The sequence below is a fragment of the Pituophis catenifer genome, unplaced genomic scaffold (genome assembly GCF_029215685.1).
Source record: "Pituophis catenifer annectens isolate HBS135680 unplaced genomic scaffold, rPitCat1.0.hap2 SCAF_3, whole genome shotgun sequence".
Classification (NCBI taxonomy): Eukaryota; Metazoa; Chordata; class Lepidosauria; order Squamata; family Colubridae; genus Pituophis; species Pituophis catenifer.
This window is the reverse complement of record NW_027256883.1, coordinates 158,451,798-158,470,766: the sequence shown is the minus strand read 5'-3', so window position 1 is coordinate 158,470,766 and position 18,969 is coordinate 158,451,798. Positions and strand designations below refer to the sequence as shown.

At 40.3% G+C, this 18,969-nt stretch overlaps 1 protein-coding gene across 1 annotated transcript in view; it reads right to left on the bottom strand.

The window, feature by feature from the left end:
* BTBD19 (BTB domain containing 19) overlaps positions 1-17,724 on the bottom strand; it is a 53,872-nt gene extending 36,148 nt beyond the window's left edge. Inside the window, exons 1-3 of the mRNA XM_070939600.1 lie at positions 17,633-17,724; positions 8,654-8,855; positions 6,057-6,110 (exon numbers count right to left, since the gene is read on the bottom strand). Coding sequence (XP_070795701.1) covers positions 6,057-6,110; positions 8,654-8,855; positions 17,633-17,724 — 348 coding nt within the window. The remainder of the gene's footprint in view (positions 1-6,056; positions 6,111-8,653; positions 8,856-17,632) is intronic.
* Between the last annotated feature and the right edge of the window lie 1,245 nt (positions 17,725-18,969).

Here is an 18,969-nt window from a genome sequence, read left to right as displayed (position 1 = left end):
ACTAATTTGTGTTAATAGTCAAGACCTAGTTCTCCCTCATCCAGTTTTCGCATCCTTTTATGAGTCTTTGTTGCTATGTTATTTCTGGGAACACTTGTTTACCCTTCTTCAGAGGACAGAGAAATTCTAAATAATCTGATGCTGTTACAGATTTGAGAAAATATGTCTAGATGTATGTATGCATTTCTCTTTAGCCAGGTTCTTCCTACTTAAACCAAGATTTTTATGCAGCCCTAGTTCAGTGAAATCACAATCCACTAGTTTCTAGGCTTTTTTTCAGGCAGCCAGCAAACACTCTGCCGCCCATTGGGAGACTAAGGAGACTAAGATAGATCTATCTTAGTCTCCTTAGTCTCCCAAGATAGATAGATCCTAAGATAGATCTATCTTAGTCTCCTTAGTCTCCCAAAGGGCAGCAGAGAGCTTGCTGGCTGCCTGAAAAAAAGCCTAGAAACTAGTGGATTGTGATTTCACTGAACTAGGGTTGCATAAAAATCTTGGTTTACGTAGGAAGAAACTGGCTAAAAAGAAATACACATAAAGCCTACGAAAAGAAAACATACACACACACACACACACACACACACACACACACACACACACACAAAATCAACTAACAATTAACACTGCCAGTTAAAGTACTATCTTTAGATGCATTTTCACATGTAAATATCTTCTTATTAATACATGCCATTTTTCTCAGCCTATGTATATTCTTACCTGTAATAACAAAGAAGTCCAGAATGTTTTATGTTTCCCCAGAAATCTCCACGAGAGTTAGTTTTAACACTAAGATATACGTAACATGTTGCTGTAATATATCTTAAGTAAAAAAAGGGAAATATATCCTTTATGTATATAAAAAGAGAGCTAACAGTCAAGAGTTCCATAGTGCCATCTCTAAGCACAATACACTGACATAGGACATACTGTAACTAATTTGAGCTAGAAGGGTAACTCCCGTGTATATTCTGCAATTCAATGCCAAGCCATTCAGAAACCATGGATTTCTATTCCCAGAATAGGTTTTTTTTTCTCCTTTCTGGTAGTTATTGAAAAGAGGATGATTAATATAACTGTACAATCACTTGAACATGTATACTGGCAGGTTCACTTTATTAGCTGACATATTTTAAGCATCCTAGTTATCAGCTACTAATGTAGTAGCTGGAACAGAAAGCATAGAGAAAAGCAGGTAAGGAATACTGGGCTCTTATCTCAGAGTTCTTGCAAATGGAATTAATTTTTTTCACCTGCACATGAAATTGCATAATTCCATCTTATCTCTCAGAACTGGACAAGGGAAAAAGAATGAGGCACCAATGTCGTCAGGTAGCTTGAATTATATGTCCCAATAGTTGCTTTAGTACTTCAATATAGCACTATATATTCGTAGTGGATGCCATAATTATCTGGAGTTGTTTGTTTAGTCCAATGGGATATTACTGTATTTTTCGGACTATAAGACACTCTGGACTATAAGACGCACTTAGCTTTTGGGGAGGAAAACAAGAAAAAAAAATCTGCCTCTGCCTCCCAGCAATTTACTTCCTTGCAGCAACCAGCAAACAGCCTGGTCAGCTTCAGCACAGCCTGATTTAACACGAGCAGCTGATTGGCGGTTGGATCGGCCTTCCAGAATACCACCTACCAGCTGTTCCAGGCTGCGGGGACTGCTGCTGCCGCCTTTTGCCGCCTCTGTGCACCCCATTTTTTGCCTCCACGCATCCCGGCGGCGACGGTGGCAATGGGTGGTAGCGATTCCCGCAGCCTGGAACACCTGATAGGCAATATTCTGGAAGGCCGATCCAACCGCCAATCAGCTGCTCGCACTAAATCAGGCTGTGCTGAAGCTGACCAGGCTGTTTGTTGGTTGCTGCAAGGAGGCAAATTGCTGGGAGCCAGTTTGCTGTTTGTTGCAAGGAAGCAAAGGCCAAAGGATGGGGGCCGGCAGTGAGCGGGGCTTTGGCAACATTCGCTCTATAAGACACACAGACATTTCCACCCACTTTTTGGGAAGGGGAAAGCGTGTCTTATACACCGAAAAATACTGTAATTTTCTCCAGGTTTTTGCAAATGAGTGCATGAATTAATACTGGTTTCTTTTTTCCCTCCTGCAGTAGTAGTTACATTGCCAGTATATGTTCATTTTTCATAAAAATGCATCTATAACTCTAGTTATACAGATGCGTCTACTTTGTTCCCTTTAGCAGAACAAAACAGTAAAACACAATATCAAAAAGGCACAATCTCACTACCATCCAATTTAAAATCACAATTAAACAGCCTCAGTAATCTGCATGGTCCATATGATTTAAAATAACCATTAAAAACAACATTAAATGCTTAATATCTTGCTGCATAAAAGTAATACTTAAAGCAGATTAACAAAGGCCCATAAGAAAGAAACATTTTTAATACTGGTATCTTTTAAAAATCTGCTCAAGGTATAGAACTGATGGAACCTGATTCCATAGAACTGCCACCAGATGAGAAAAAGCATGATGAGGTTAATATAAGAAAGACTGGTCCCCCCCTGACTAGACAATTGGGTCAACAAGGCATATGAGAACAAGCATTATTCCACTGTACAACACCCAGTGAGTGAACACCAACAGATTAAAATTGATACTATTTGTGAATACTCAGCCCGCGTATGATTTGGCAAAAAAACAAAAAACTCCCATTCCTGCTGTGCAGTAACATCCCACCTAGTATCATTATATACAGCATAACTGTTTTCTTCTGAAGTTGCCCTATATGGGGGGCGGGGGGTATCTTTTTCTGTGAGTTAAAATGAGAAACAAGAACACTCAATGTGTGTAACCGTATCTCCACTGACCTTTACAATGACTCACCATTTGGCTTCTGACCTGTCACTGCGTTATGTGTTTGCCAGCTGAGCATCCATTCTAAGACTTACGGTAGCCTGCCAGAGAACTTTATCACGTCTCTGTAGCAACAGAGATAAGACTGTCTTGTGATTTCTGAGCTACTGCGCATGTCCAAGTTTAAGGAAGAAACTTCCTGATCTTTTCCTTTGTCCTGTAACAATGTAGTTAGTAACTTTGTTTTATTTCTTTATAATAAAATGTTTTTTAGAATATATTTCGGGTTTTCTTTCTTTAAAGTATACAGCATGGAAAAACAAGATCCATCCGCCTCTAATCAAGTGCAATTACCCCAGGGGGAAGTATCGAAGTTGATTTACGCTTCGACAGTTTGGTCTACTGAAAATGATGCTTAGGATGGAAAAGAACCAAATATAGAACACTGTAAAATATTCAAAGCAAACCATAACAACTGTTATGAAGGAGATTGATCAGTCTCTAAGAAAAGGCCAGTACTTAGAGCTTCCTTCAGATTACTCCCAGGAAAGTCTAAACCTCTGATATTAGATGCTAATTTAATGGGGGGGGAGGGGGATTCCAATAGGCCGGAAGTGGAAGATCAAAGAGATGGCTAACTCACATGGGCTACATTTCATCTCTACGCATAATTCAATAAGTTTGTACAAACAAAATAATCACAATTCCAGTAAATATAAATGTTATCAATGGAATTGTGTAAATGTGGGAAAGAAAAAGGAGAAAGGAAAAGGAAAAGAAGCCGATTGTCAAGTTGTCAGGAAACTGGCTAAATGCAGCTGAGGGTTTAAAGAAAGAAGCTCTAGAACTAAACACTTGGAGGGAGAACATGGATTTTTGTCCAAAATAGAAGCAAACCAAATGGAGACACAAAGCCTTCATATAATAGGAATTAACCAAATTAGATTTGTCTAAATAGGACAGATTTAATGAAGTCATGAGAACAGAGTTCTACAATGTCAGCAGTTCCTGTGTTAAACAGCACCTGCCGTGCCAAAGCTCAGTGGTGCCATCAACAATGTGACAGTTGCTGTTGGTTTTATATAACTGATGCAAATCTGAAAGTACCCAATATATGCTGCTTCCTCCAAGTCACCAACAGTTAATTCGTGTGTGTGTGCACATAATATAGAGGATTATCAGTTTCCAAAGTAGAATTTCTAATTTTAATTTAGATTATAGGAATTCCCTAATGCTGTTCCCACAGCAATTCCCCAGGTTCCTTGATATCAGTGACAAAAGCAATAGATTTTCAATACATAAGTAATTAACTCAGAGGTACTGAGTTTTGACAAATGGTATGTAAATTCCAATTAATGAAAAATCAACATATAATGAAGGCCCAGCTTAAACTCCATCATTAGATCTGACATTTCTGCTTAATAGACCATATATATATGACAATTTTTTAAACAAAACCTTCCTCTAAATGCAGTCCTTACTTGGCTACCACTTAATTAAGAGGCCTTTCCCCATGCTGATGTAGAAAGTTAGCACCCACCCTTCTCCTAGAAGAATGAAATATTCTAGGAAATATTAAAAAGGCAGAATGTTATATTTTCCCTAAAGGAGAAAATGTTTCTAAAGACATAACTCAGAGCCTCAACTCCCTGCTCCCCCAGCAGATATTTTGGTGCCAACCTATCTACAAGACAAAAGGCTGGGCCAGTTTATCTACAAAACAAAAGACCTTCACCTTCAGGACATAATGGGATTAGTCCTCTACCCATTTCACCAAATGGCACCTGGGAAGATTGCATCACCCAGTAAAGTTCAACCAAGCCTGGGACTCAAGACAACCTATAAAGTTAACCCTGCATGGCCCCCTGGGAGTCTGACAACCAATCAGAATATATGTCCTTGCCACAGGAACAGGAAGCAAGTTGAAAGCCCAAGAGAGGGTCTCTCTCTCTTTCTCTTTCTCTTTCTCTCTCTCTCTCTCCCCCCTCCCTGTCCCTGTCCCTCTCCTCTCTCTCCATGTGCTCAATTGCCCAGGACCTCAAACCACATGGTCCTGTCCATTATTAAACTATCTTTCCAAACAGCCTCCATGTTTGCAGTGTCTTTCTCCCCACTTGGAACTGAATCCAGATGGACATTTCTTCCAATATTGAGTAGTAGTGATATCCCCCTATCCTTTAGCTGGCAGAAAAGGATAACAGCGGGAAATTCCCACTGCCATGTCTGGCTTAGATTGCCTCTCTTTCAAGGCACTGCGATCATCTGTCCTCCTTGAGATAACAAGTGACAAAACCTGTCTTTGAATGACTTGAGAGTGCCCTTGGAAGGTGCTAGAATATGGGATCCACCCATTGTGCTAAAGATAACTTAAGATTGCTCCACTCAATGCTCTGGGCATAAAAGATGAAAGGGGACAGAACTGTTCCTACCAGTACCAAATCTGAGCTGATAAAACGCAATCAGGAGATAAAACAAAAATGTTCCCATGACAGGTTTTTGCCACAATTGGGTTCAAGTGGGAAAAAGCTCTTAATTTAATTAAATCAGCTTGTTTTCCTGCTGCTAGTAACTGCTATAATTATTTTCTTTCTGCCATTCACTTACAAAACTATAGAAATTTACTTAATATTTTCTTAGGCTTTCAAGAAGATAGCAGGATAACACAGCTTAATAACAGACAAAACTAAGGGAGAAAAGTAGCAGGACAGAACGTTTTGATTATGAACTGAATCAATATGTAGTTCTGTCCTGCCAATATCAATACTGTACTGCAGTGGTGGGATTCAGCCAGTTCTCTCCGGATCGCGCAAACTGGTAGTGGCGACTGCGGGAGGCTCTGCCCACCCACTCGGATGTAATGCACAACTACTGCACATGCGCAGAGGTGGCACGTGCACTCACATTTGCGAACAGGTAGGGAAGGTAAGTGAATCCCACCTCTGCTGTATTGACATGGTTTCTCTTTTATAGTGAGGAATGGTAGAAAGTCTTACCATTTTATTACTTCTATATGGGCAGGGATCTCAGGAATTTGGGTTAAATGATCTGTAGTCCAATCTAGAATAGCAAAGTGTCTAAAATAATATAAGGATATAAAACTTGCAGTCTTTGAATAAAATAAACCAGTATCTACTGCTTGCAATATATACCACTAACTACATTAGCACATACTTCCATAATTATAAAATCCTAAATCATTATTCATAAACTGCAGTGCGAGATCCTTACCTTTCTGAGGTCATTTAACCCATATTCAATGGATGAAGTCAAAACCTCAAGGGCCTGCAAATAAAACGAATAAGGCAAATATTTTGTAATAAGCCACATCTTTTATCTTGTCAAAGATAAAAAAATGTACCTAAACTTTTTTATTTTCTCACTTTCCAGCAGTATGAAACGTTTCTATGTGATTTCATCATACTTTCAGCCTTTTGAGTGTTTATTTTGATCTTCTCAGAAATGTTGTATATTGTTAACACAATATTCAGACTGATACCTTTAGGATTGTTGGAAGACATTATCCCTGCCCACTATGCATTCTTTCTAACTGTATGATCATTTTTTAAAGGAAGGGAAAGAAACCTGAAACTTTCATAATTCCTCAGCAATTAATATGCTGGCTTGATGGAAGCTGTAACTCAACAAAATATAATGAGACACAAATTGCCCATCTCTATTTTAAGATAACATCTGCAGATTTTAATTTGCATATTCATTCAGCTCCTCTAGTAAACAGAAAAAATGGTAGATGAAGCAGATTTAATGATACATTCTATTTTCTGATTTGTGAAAGGATATTTGAATTTCTAGGGCCTTGGTGATTTCAAAAGTGCATACTAATGACTGCATTCTGTAATTCTGGACAACTCACTCTGAAGATTCTTGTAGATATTGAAAACCAAGGGAAGGAAATCTGAGATAAAAAAAACTCTGTAAGGAGAATTGGTATACATTGAGATAATCATCTTGATACTACTTCTGTCACATATGCGGGAAAATGTATCTTTTTGTTTCCAATAAGTGAAACTAATCACTGTTAACAAAAGCAGAGAGAGAGATCCAGGATAATGAATCGGTTTTATATCCTCCACACATGTAAAAATAATATCTGCCCCCAAACCCAACATCAATTCCATGGCCCCTATGGATGGTCATCTTCATCCAAAAAGGATTTTCTATTGCAGAAAAGTCCTCTATAAAGGTGGGCTTCCCAGATGACACAACTGATAGTGGGAAAGATAAAGTTGTTGTATTTCTGCAATTACACAGTACAAATGAAGACACTAAACGTTATTAATTAAATGCCATCTTAATAAGGAATTTCAGATTGACTGAGATCACAATGTCTCTGTATTCAAGAGACTTTCCCTCCATGCTAGTAAAGGAAAAGACAGTCTTATATACTGAATGTAGTTTTGAAACTCGTTATTCAAAAATCGTTTTACTGCTTTCTTTTATCAGAACTGTGCTAATGATTTTGGGGTGGCTGCCAACAACGTTAAATTAGCAAAAAGCTAAGCAACAAGACTTATTATCTGGAAGCTATTCAGAGTAGTTGCTTAAGCCAGCATTCCTGCAGAAACATCCTTCCTTCCCAGCTTCAACCAGCTTCTCTATACTGCAGTGGTGATAGGATTTTAGAACTCAAGGTTCTGCAATTCAAGACTCCATGGAAAAGATTTGCTTCAAATATTAAGAATTGTTAATATGAATATGGATAAAATTCAATGCGAACACTAATGTTTCTATCTTTCACATATAACTACCATAAAGGCTGCTTCCAGAACTGAGTCTTCATTCACATTATGTCATTGGAGGTTTTGTTGTTGTTGTTGTTTATGGAATTGCAATACAGATTGTACACAGCTTGTTCCTCCTAATTTTTATTTTATTTCATCATATTTGTATACTTTTTTTAAATAAAAAAAACACTAATTGCGGATACATTGTGTTACTTGCCATACATATAACAGAATTTTCTTTCTTTTTTGGGGGGTGGTGGGTTGGAGGGACAGCCAATGAGAAAAGATAAGTAGATATGAGGTGATAAAATTGTATTTTGAAAGTCTAGAGCTGAAAAATATAACCATGTAGAAGCAAAAGCAAGAGTAAAAACTAAAAATGCTGAGCACGCAGATGTGTATGGCAAATCAGGGAAGTGTAAGTGTATAATTTCCATTAGGAGAAAAAAAATAAGAGAGATATAAAACTTGGCTGATAACTGAAATGAGAAAAGATTCTCTGCATGTTCAAAGAAAATATGGTAATGAATCATACATGTTGCACATTACAAGTGCCATCTGGACACTTCAAGAATCTTAGTGCATTGAGCCATGAGCAACTGTATTAGCTGTCAATTCTGTGGATTAAAAGAGTTTATTGATCAGTTACTCACTTGGATATCTAGCTGATTTTTTCTAGGCCACTAATTCACCATGGCCTTTTTAAAATTATCATCTTCACATTAATTTTTCATTATCATCTGTTTACTACACACCTCACTGTCATACTGGAAAAATCTATACTGAAAGTGGGTTACCGAATTTTTAAAAAAATACTATAAAAACAGCAAATTCGTAATTAGAAAAGACTACATAGTATGAACAGATTTCCAAACTGCAGAATTAATCAAAATCAGGAAAAGAGAAAAAAAACCCAAATGTTTTTATATGTCACTAAAAAGCTGATAAGATTTCAAAATTCATCTATTTCATCTTACAAACAAATTAAAAATACAGCATTAATAAAATTAGTACTGCTGACTAATTTTAATTATTCCTCCATCCATTTCCCTGGAAGCCCAACCCAGCCAGTAATATACTTACAGTAAGATTGTTGAGAGTTACACCATTGGTGTACAGGTACTCAATGATTGTAAGGAACACTTCTGGCTGTATGCGATTCAGGATCAGTGGGACTTGAATCTCATGGTTTAGCATTGCATGGAGAACTTGGCAGCGGGTGGAGAGTAGACAGCGATGGGCAAAGACTTTCTGCTTCTCTTTGCCAACCAGAAAAGTTACATCACTGTGGAAAGAGAGGCCACACAGATCTCAGTATAACTAGCAGTGTTTCCCATATAGATGGCTTAGCTTCTTAGCCTGCTGTCTTCTCATTTTTCTATAGATGCCTCCTTTTGAGAGCCAACATGAAGAATTCAGATGACCTTTGGTAAAGTAAGTCAAATCAAGGGCTAAACTACTAACTAAGAGCACATTGACACAAGGATGTATTTGAATGCAGTTCTAGATTTCTCTGATCCTGTAACATCAACAGTGTTTGACTGCTGAGCCTTGTTCTTTTATGTAATTAACTAACACTTTGGTCTTTCTCTTTTTTTTTTAATGATGACGCTTATGGCAATTTTAATCTGTTTCTCCATTTGCAGGGATTCATCTGACTATGCCTTCCATATCTTGGTCTTCAGGACTTTCAAGGAGAAAAATGGCTTAACATTTTTTTCAACACTTGATATAAACCATTAGTTTTGTGGGATTTTTGACCAATCAGAAAATATGTAGAAGAGTGAATAAGAAGAATCTCTGGAAACTATGATGCCTTGGACAGAAAGATAGTAAACTGAGAAAAGCCAATTTGATGTAATGGTGAAAATGCTAGCCTATAGTAGAAACCAGGAGCTTGTGAGTTCTAGTCCTGTCTTAGGTATAAAAGCCAGCTGGCTGACAGGGCAGTCACTCTCTCTCAGCCCAATTTACCTCATAAAGTTGTTATGGGGAACAGACAAGGAAGGAATATTATATATGTTCACTGTCTTGAGTTAAAATAATAAAGACTGGATTTAAAAATCTAAATAATAAATAAAAGAGGCAATTTTGTATCAGTTATTTCAGCTGGGGGTAAAAGTATAAGAAGAGAAAACAGAATCATAGCAGTCAATAGCTGGCTACATAGATGGGGTTGCAAGAAGGGTTTACATTATAGGACCTGGGAAGAAAGTGTTTGCCAGATGCTTTATTACTCTCATCAAGGCACTAAACTAGAATAAAAGATGGAGGGCGGCAAAGCTAAAAACTGAATATCCAGTCAAAGATTGGGACCAAAAAAACAGAATACAATGGGAAAAACAGAAGGTCAGAACAGGGACTCAGAATTGGACAGGATCATAAACAATTCAACAGCAAAGCATGAGCATAAACCGGGAGAAACAGACAATTTATCTTCTCTCAGGTAGATAAATATGATGTGACAGATATAATTAAAACTTGATGGGATGATACTCATGATTGATATATAGTACTGGAAGGCTAGAATTTATTCAAAAGAAGAAGGTGCAACAGAAGGAATGGAGTGTTTACTGAATATAAGGGAAAAAATCAGAAATTAAAAAATCAGAGTATATAACACCTTGCTGAAAGTGGGGATTTATTGAAAAAGTAAAAGGTGAGAAAAAAACAAAAGTGATAGTGGGAGTTTATTATTCACTGCCTGGACAGTCAAAAGACACAAATAAAATGCCTCACTTTCAAAGAGACATGCATCAGTGATAATGAGGGATTCTAATTTTTTTTATATCTTCTGGGAATCTATCTCTGCCAAGAGTCAAAGTTCCAAGAAATTTTTCTTTCCTATTGTTGACAACTTCATTTGTCAGGAGGTAGATGAAAGAACATGAGGATCTAGTATTCTCAACCTAATCCTTACCAGCAAAGAGGAATTGGTTAAAATTGAAGATGACATCTTTGAAAAAATGATCATATTATACTCAAATTTAGAGACTAACTTGAGAAGAAACACATTTCCTATTCTCCATCAGATAACAAATTTATTGGACTAGTCATATTGCCTTCAACAAAAAGTAGTAAGAGAATACCCAATGATGAATAAATTAGCATGTGGGAATGGATGTATATAACAAGGTCAGAACACACTGCAAGCAGACAAAATAAAAACAAGGCAATAACCTCACTAATTTAATAAGTAGAGCCTCATGTACTGACTTCTGCTTTCCAAGCAGTATTGCAGATCAGGCAGTTATATATTTCAAGATCATTAAATTCAAATGATCTGTTGCACCAGATTATAAAGAACATGTAATCTGATATTCCTACCAGATTATGTAGTGACAAAGCACTCTGTAAAGGTAACTACAGGAGTATCTTCGGTAATTTATTTGGCATTCACTTTATATTTCATTATCTAATGACTTTCTCACTTTTGGAGGCCAAAAAATGGAGTGTTTTTAATTTTTCTAGGAAATGAAACATCACTCAATCAAGACAATTATCTTAATTCCTAGCTGCACCAGATCAATAGCTATTGTAGAATAATGTCAATCAGCCAAGAGTTATCTACATTTTATTGGAGTCTTCATCTACCCAATTCCACACATATTAAAATTGGACAAGCTTTCTATAGGGAGCAAGACTGAACAAGTTTATTTTTCAGTTTAAAATGCGGGGGAGGGGGGAATGTACTTTCCTTTTGAGGATGCAGAACCCAAACATATATATTAAAAATAATAAAGGAGAGAGAGCAAGTAGCCTTGCTAATATGTATTAGTTTACATTATTGGAAACATCTAACATTCAAACAAGTTTACTACTTATTACTATATTGCACTTTATATTGATATTGATATTAATATTGTTTCCTGATTGCTTATTTGGACCCTATGACTATCATTAAGTGTTGTACCTTATGATTCTTGATGAACGTATCTTTTCTTTTATGTACATTGAGAGCATATGCACCAAGATAAATTCCTTGTGTGTCCAATCACACTTGGCCAATAAAAATTCTATTCTATTCTATTCTATTTATTAATTTATTTAACATATGGCAGCTATATTGTACTGTAATTTATGAAGTCACAGACACTATCTACTACGTGTGATACTCACAGAACTATACTCCATTCAGCATTGTTGTTCACAATGAGTATGCATTTTCTCACTGCTAATATATTGCAACTCAGCATGTTAGAAAATGCAGTTTCTTTTCAACAAAGTTAGCTATAATATGATTTCTTAATAAATATTTGTGGTTTATAGAAATGAGCCTTGTATTCTATGCCAGCTTTCCCTGGGAAAGGCAACTTGGATTGTTTGTGTTACATAGTGAATGAAAGCTATATCACCATATTAGATAACATATAACACAAACAATATTAAATATCCTCATATAGAGGATAATTGATAACTGAAGAGCAGACAGTGCAATCTGAGCATTGCATCAGCAGCACCATTTGGAATATAGTCAGAAAACATGGATCAAGATAGCTCAAAAAAGCAAGACAAAATACTTTCGATATGGAAAATGTGGAAGGGAACATTCAATATATGTTCTAGCATTAGCAGTTGGTTCTCATCAATATTAATCGTCATTCTCTTGAATGCTTTAAATAGATTGAATATCTTGAAAACAACTGCCTTCTTAAAACTTTTACTAGGTCACAGTTTTGGCGTTTGATTTTGCCACAGACTGGTGATTCATTCTTCTGTTGGATTGTACAGCGTGCATGGCTGATCCTGTTGTATACACTGTGAAAGAGAGAAACAGGAAGTTCAGCTACTTAACTTTTAACTCAAAACTAGGTCTAGTTATAAGCCTCTTAGCTTATAGAGACAATTGGCTGTCTAGGCTGTTGTTATGATATGACTTTAATTCCACATCTAACAAATTAGGGTTGATAACATTAATCACACAATGATATTACCAATATGCAATATATTACAAAATAATCACAAAAGATTTTGGGTCAATGATTTTGTGTCCATAATATATCATTTATTTTTCCCTTTGAATTTTGTATCTTTACTTTACTTTACTTTTATTTGATTTGTATACCGCCCTACTCCCGAAGGACTCAGGGTGGTGAACAGCCAACAATAAAATACATACATACAAAATTTAAAAACAGAGATAAAATCGAATTAAATAATTTGGCCCAGACAGATTAAAACCCAAATCAATTTAAAACAGATTTAAACTTTGAAGATTAAAAGATATTAAAAATATTAAAATATTAAAATTGTTTAAAAAGAGGGAGAAAGTTAGGCCAGGCCTGCCTGATGAAATAAAAAGGTCTTTAGAGCACGGCGGAAGGTCCGCAGATCTGGGATCCTCCGTGTCTCCGAGGGGAGCTCGTTCCAGATAGTAGGTGCCCCCACAGAGAAGGCTCTCCCCCTGGGGGCCGCCAGTCGACATTGTTTGGCTGACGGCACCTGGAGGAGCCCCTCTCTATGAGAGCGTACCAGCTGGTGGGAGGCTATTGGTGGTAGTAGGCGGTCCCGCAAGTACCCAGGTCCTGAGCCATGGAGCACTTTAAAGGTGGTAACCAAAACCTTGAAGCGCACCCGGAAGACCAGTGGGAGCCAGTGCAGCTCGCGCAGGAGGGGTGTTACATGCGAGCGCCATGTCGTTCCCATTACCACCTGCGCGGCCGCACTCTGCGCCAGTTGGAGCCTCCGGATGCTCCTCAAGGGGAGCCCCATGTAGAGAGCGTTACAATAGTCCAGGCGGGAGGTGACGAGGGCATGAGTGACCGTGCGTAAGGAGTCCCGATCCAGAAAGGGACGCAACTGGCGAATCAGGCGAACCTGATGAAAAATCCTCCTGGTCACGGCCGTCAAGTGCTCTTCTAAAGACAGCCGTGAATCCAGGAGGACGCCCAAGTTGCGCACCTTCTCCGTGGGGGCCAATAATTTGCCCCCAATAGTCAGTGATGGCACCAACTGACTATATCGGGACGTCGGAAACCACAGCCATTCGGTCTTGGATGGGTTGAGCCTGAGCCTATTCCTCCCCATCCAGATCCGCACGGCCTCCAGGCACCGGGACATCACTTCAAGGGCATCGTTGGGGTGGTCTGGGGTGGAGATGTACAGCTGGTTGTCGTCAGCGTACTGGTGGTACTTCACCCCGAAACCACGGATGATCTCGCCCAGCGGCTTCACATTGAACAGGAGGGGCGAGAGGACCGACCCTTGCGGCACCCCACATATGAGGGGCCTCAGGGTCGACCTCTGCCCCCGTCAACACAGACTGCGACTGGTCAGAGAGAAAGGAGGAGAACCATTGCAACACAGTGCCTCCCACCCCTAACTCTTCCAACCGGTGCAGCATGATACCATGGTCGATGGTATCAAAAGCCGCTAAGAGATCTAACAGGACCAGGACACAGGAGCACCCCCTGTCCCTAGCCCTCCAGAGATCATCTACCAACGCGACCAATGCCGTTTCCGTGCTGTACCCGGGCCTGAAGCCCGACTGGAACGGATCCAGATACGTCGTTTCATCCAGGTGCTGGGGGAGCTGTTGTGCAACCACACTCTCAACAACCTTCGCCACAAAGCGAAGGTTGGAGACCGGATGATAGTTTACCAACATTGCCGGGTCCAGGGAAGGCTTCTTGAGGAGTGGCCTCACCACCGCCTCTTTCAAGGCGGCGGGAAAGTCACCCTCACCCAATGAAGCATTTATAATCCCCTGGAGCCAGCCTCGTGTCACTTCCCGGGAAGCCAGCAGTAACCAAGAAGGACACGGGTCCAATAAACAAGTGGTCGCGTTCAGTCTGCCCAGAATCCTGTCCACGTCCTCAGGGGTCACAGGATCAAACTCATCCCAGATAACATTCTCAAGACCTGCCCCAATCCCTCCCCCTGAGACTACCCAGTCAGTGTCCAGATCGTCCCGAATCTGAGTGATTTTGTCATACAGATACTGAGCAAAATCCTCGGCTCTACCCTCCAAGGGGTCCTCCCGCGCTTCCTGGTGGAGCAGGGAGCGGGTCACCCTAAAGAGGGCGGCCGGGCAGTTATCTGATGACGCAATATGAGCAGCAAAATAACTACATTTCGCTGCTTTTATCGCCACTAGGTAATTCCTAATATGGGATCTTACTAGTGTCCGGTCAGATTCAGAAAGACTGGCCCTCCAATTACTCTCTAGGCGTCTTTTCCGGTGCTTCAACTCCCTCAGCTCCTCGGAGAACCAAGGAGCCAATTGAGATCGGCGCCGGGTCAGAGGCCGCAAAGGCACAACCCGATCCAGAGCTCCAGCAGCCGCCCTATCCCAGGCGGCCGCTAGGTCTCCAGTCGAGGCGTGTGCCAGAGCCTCAGGAAATGGCCCAAGCTCCATCTGGAACCTATCAGGTTCCATCAGGCACCTGGGGCGGAACCATCTTACGGCTCCGCCTCCCTGCGGCGGGGTGCAGCAATTCGAAGGTCGAGACGAAGGAGAGAGTGATCTGACCATGACAAGGACTCGGTGACTATATCCCCTATCTCAAGATCACTCAAAATCAAATCACATTCTGGCATAGTCAAGATTAAAATATGCTACAGTATACTAAGCACAGGGGTGAAATCTAGCAGGTTCTGGAAAACTGGTAGTGGAAATTTTGAGCAGTTCGGAGAACCGGTAGCGGAAATTTTGAGTAATTCGGAGAACTGGCAAATACCACCTCTGGCTGGCCCCAGAGTGGGATGGGAATGGAGATTTTGTAATATCCTTCCCCTAGAGTGGGGTGGGAATGGAGATTTTACAGTATCCTTCCCCTGCCATGCCCACCAAGCCACACCCACCAAGCCACACCATGCCCATCAAGCCACGCCCACAGAACCGGTAGTAAAAAAATTTGGATTTCACCACTAAGCACAATAAATACTCTACATGATTTGCTTCATCATGATTTATTAAATAAACTACAACCATAGTAGCTAGGTTTATAGTATACAATATTGTATATTTTCTCTATTCTAAATGGCCGACTTGTTCACCCTGATTGCTGAAAAAGCCTGCTACTTAAGAGTAAGGCATATAAATGATCTGTGGATACTAACATTGTAATTCAAATTCCCGTTTAAGAAAAATGTATTGGCTGGTTTTGTCAAATCTTGATACTATAATTATAGGTGTCTGTTTCCAATGGCAATTACATCAAAATGACAACATGTGCGTCATCAAAATGTCACCCTTTTATATTTTACCTCAAGTACCTAAGAAACTGAGAGTTTGTCACATTAGAAGGCACATTTTGCCACTTACCCTTTTCCCACAGACATTTGTGGTTATAGACATTTTCTTTTCTCTCAAGAACAAGTGCAGTGAATAGATTATAAGAGGGGTTTACAAATTTAACACACCGTGGTTAAATTGACTTGAAATAATTATCTAGGACAAAGTATTAACAATACTTGAGAGCTAATTCTCATATTTTAGGTTGTCAATGCACAATAAATTCATGTAACTGTGCATCAAATCCAGTGGTGAAATCCAACAGGTTCTGATAGCGGAACTGGTAGCGGAAATTTTGAGCAGTTTGGAGAACCGGCAAATACCACCTCTGGCTGGCCCCAGAGAGGAGTGGGAATGGAGATTTTGCAATATCCTTCCCCCAGGAGTGGGGAGAGAATGGGGATTTTGCAGTATCCTTCCCCTGCCACGCCCACCAAGCCAGACCATGCCCACCAAGCCACGCCCACAGAACCGGTAGTAAAAAAAATTTGGATTTCACCACTGATCGAATCATTCATGCTGCATTTCCACTTCTGGACTACTGCAACACCTTCTACATGGGGCTACCTTTGAAGAGGATTCAGAAGCTAATGCTGGCGCAGAAGGCAACTCTGTGGACTGTTTTAGGGGCCGCTAGCGTGGCCCATGTAATGCCATTGTTGCATGAGCTGCACTGGTTGCCCGTTGCTTCGGGGTCCAATTCAAGCTGCTGGTTATTACTAAAAAACCCTTTATTGCACAGGTCTGGGTTACTTGAGGAAACATTTCACTCCAATGGGATGGACTTGCCTGACCGATGCTGGCAGAAGGGACCCGCTGCAGATCCCCCATCAGTCAAGGAATTCCACCTGGGGGGTCGGGAAAAGAGCCTTTTCTTCTATGGCTCCTGCCGTATGGAACACTGCGCCCCTTTAGGTAAGATCTGCACCTCCTGGCCTTCCATAGGGGCCTTAAAAATCTGGCTCTGGCACTTGGCCTGCCCTCCCCCCCCATGGGAGCGTGACATACTGGAGTGGTTACTGGACTACAGAAGTTTCCACCTTCATCCCGCTTATATCTTGCTCCCATCCTTGCTACCTTTGTTAATTTTAATGTGAATATTTATGATCCTAATATTTTAATGTTTCATCTTGTTGCTTTTACTCTGTTGTAAACCACTTAAAAGTCACCTCTGGGCAAGATGTATGGCATATAAATGTAATAAATAAAAAATAAAAAATTTCACAATGCATACCTGTAAAGAGAGACTTTCGTTGTCATTTCTCACAATAGTCTCCAAAACAGATGATCCAAATATTTCTGCATCTATCTATCTACAGGACAACTCTTTCAAAACAGTCATGTGACTCACTCTTTCCCTTCCATTCTTACAACTAGAAAGATTACAGAATCAACGCTCGTTTGAAAGGAGGGCTTCCATTTCTTGCAAACAGTCGTTTATTTTTAGTAAAATCTTTCTTTGGGCAGGGCCCAAAGAAAAGAAGACCACAACGCCTTTGTATGCATTTTTACTGCAAACCCAATTTTTTTTAAAAAAACTGAAGCCACACAGGCCGGAAAGAAACTCTCTGTCAAATCAGACACGTAGTTGTGATCTGGGGAAATTCAAAGAACCGAGCACATTTACTGGCGTGCGAAGTCAGGGAAACGATTTAAAATCACACAAAATCCGTCTCTTGTTTCTTTGTGATACCGTAGTGAACTTTTCCAGCAAGCCTCATGGAATGGGCTTGACTGCCTTCCCAGTCACGTGATCGTCCCGGCCCGTTCTTCGGGCTGATTCCCACAGCAGGCAGGCAGGCAGGCAGATTGCTTGGCACGCTTACCTGAACTGGGGGTTGTTGATGAGAGTCTTGAGGGCGGCAGCAAAAGCAGATGGATCCCCCAGCAGGAGAACCGAGCCAGAGGCAGCGGCCATAAGTCGGCCCTGGCAGGGAAGGGCAACCAAACACAGGGGCTTTGCCTGAGTTTCCTTGGCTTATTGCTTGCAATCGCGGCGATACTGAGAAACGACACGGCTGCCTGGAGCCTCAGCGGCAAGGCAGGAATGCAGAGAAAGGCCAAAGAAGTCGAAAGCAAGACTTTGGTTGCTAAGCAACAGGCAGCTGCCAAGGTCCTAATATCCAGCTGTTGTGGGAGGGACCACAAAAATATAGAAGGAAAAGGCTTTTGTAGAAACCGGGAGTCCCAAGAGAGAAATCATCCAGCCAGGGGTCCTGATTGTTGTAAAGAAAACAAACAGGCTTTTCTCCTTACTTGGGGAAATTGCATGTGTGGGTTTTGTGCTTCCAGCCAGCTCAATGTTTGGAAAAAGCTCATGCTTGGAACTGAGATGTCATCTAACTGCCAACTATTCTTTTAATAAAATTAAAACAATACTTCTCTGTACATGGAATGGGATGGAATTCCTGCTAAGGAATTTCATATTGTGATTAGATTAGATGCCATCAAGATAATGTTGACTCCTAGCAACCACATAGATCATGAGTGTCAAACTCACGTCACATCATTATGTGGTCACGTGACGTATCACAACTTTTTCCCCTTGGCTAAACCGGGTGTGGGTGTGGCCAGCACATGACACATCCAGCCCACGGGTCACGAATATGACACCCCTGACATAGATGATGATCTGGGCCTTCAGCTCTTTCAAAAGTGCACTCATTGCCATTGTAACTGTGCTTGCTCCATGTCATCCTCCTCTTCTCTTTCTTTCCAACTTTTCCACCATTCGAACATTTTCCAATGTTCCAAAACTAGGGCATTGCATAATGTGTGCAAAGTAGGATAATTTAAGCCTGTACCTCAAGTAAGAGTTCTGGGTGCTACTGGTTTGTTTACATGGCTGTTCACAATATTCTCAAGTATCTTCTTCAACATCAAAGGGCACATTATACATCTATGTGCAAGTTAGGTCATGTTCATGCAGATCAATTTTGGGAATGATAATATAATGCCAATTTGGGAATGACTCCAAATGCAACAACCTCATTCATCCCTTTACTCTGTGGTAGCCCGACAAATGCAGAAATGTGGAAGAAGAACAATAAGAGAAAGCAAGTGTTTAGAATAAAGGAACATGATGAAGGTGTTTATCATCCAGAGGAGATATTTTGGTAGACAGCTTTCCATAATGATTTCCAACTAACGCTGACTGATCTGG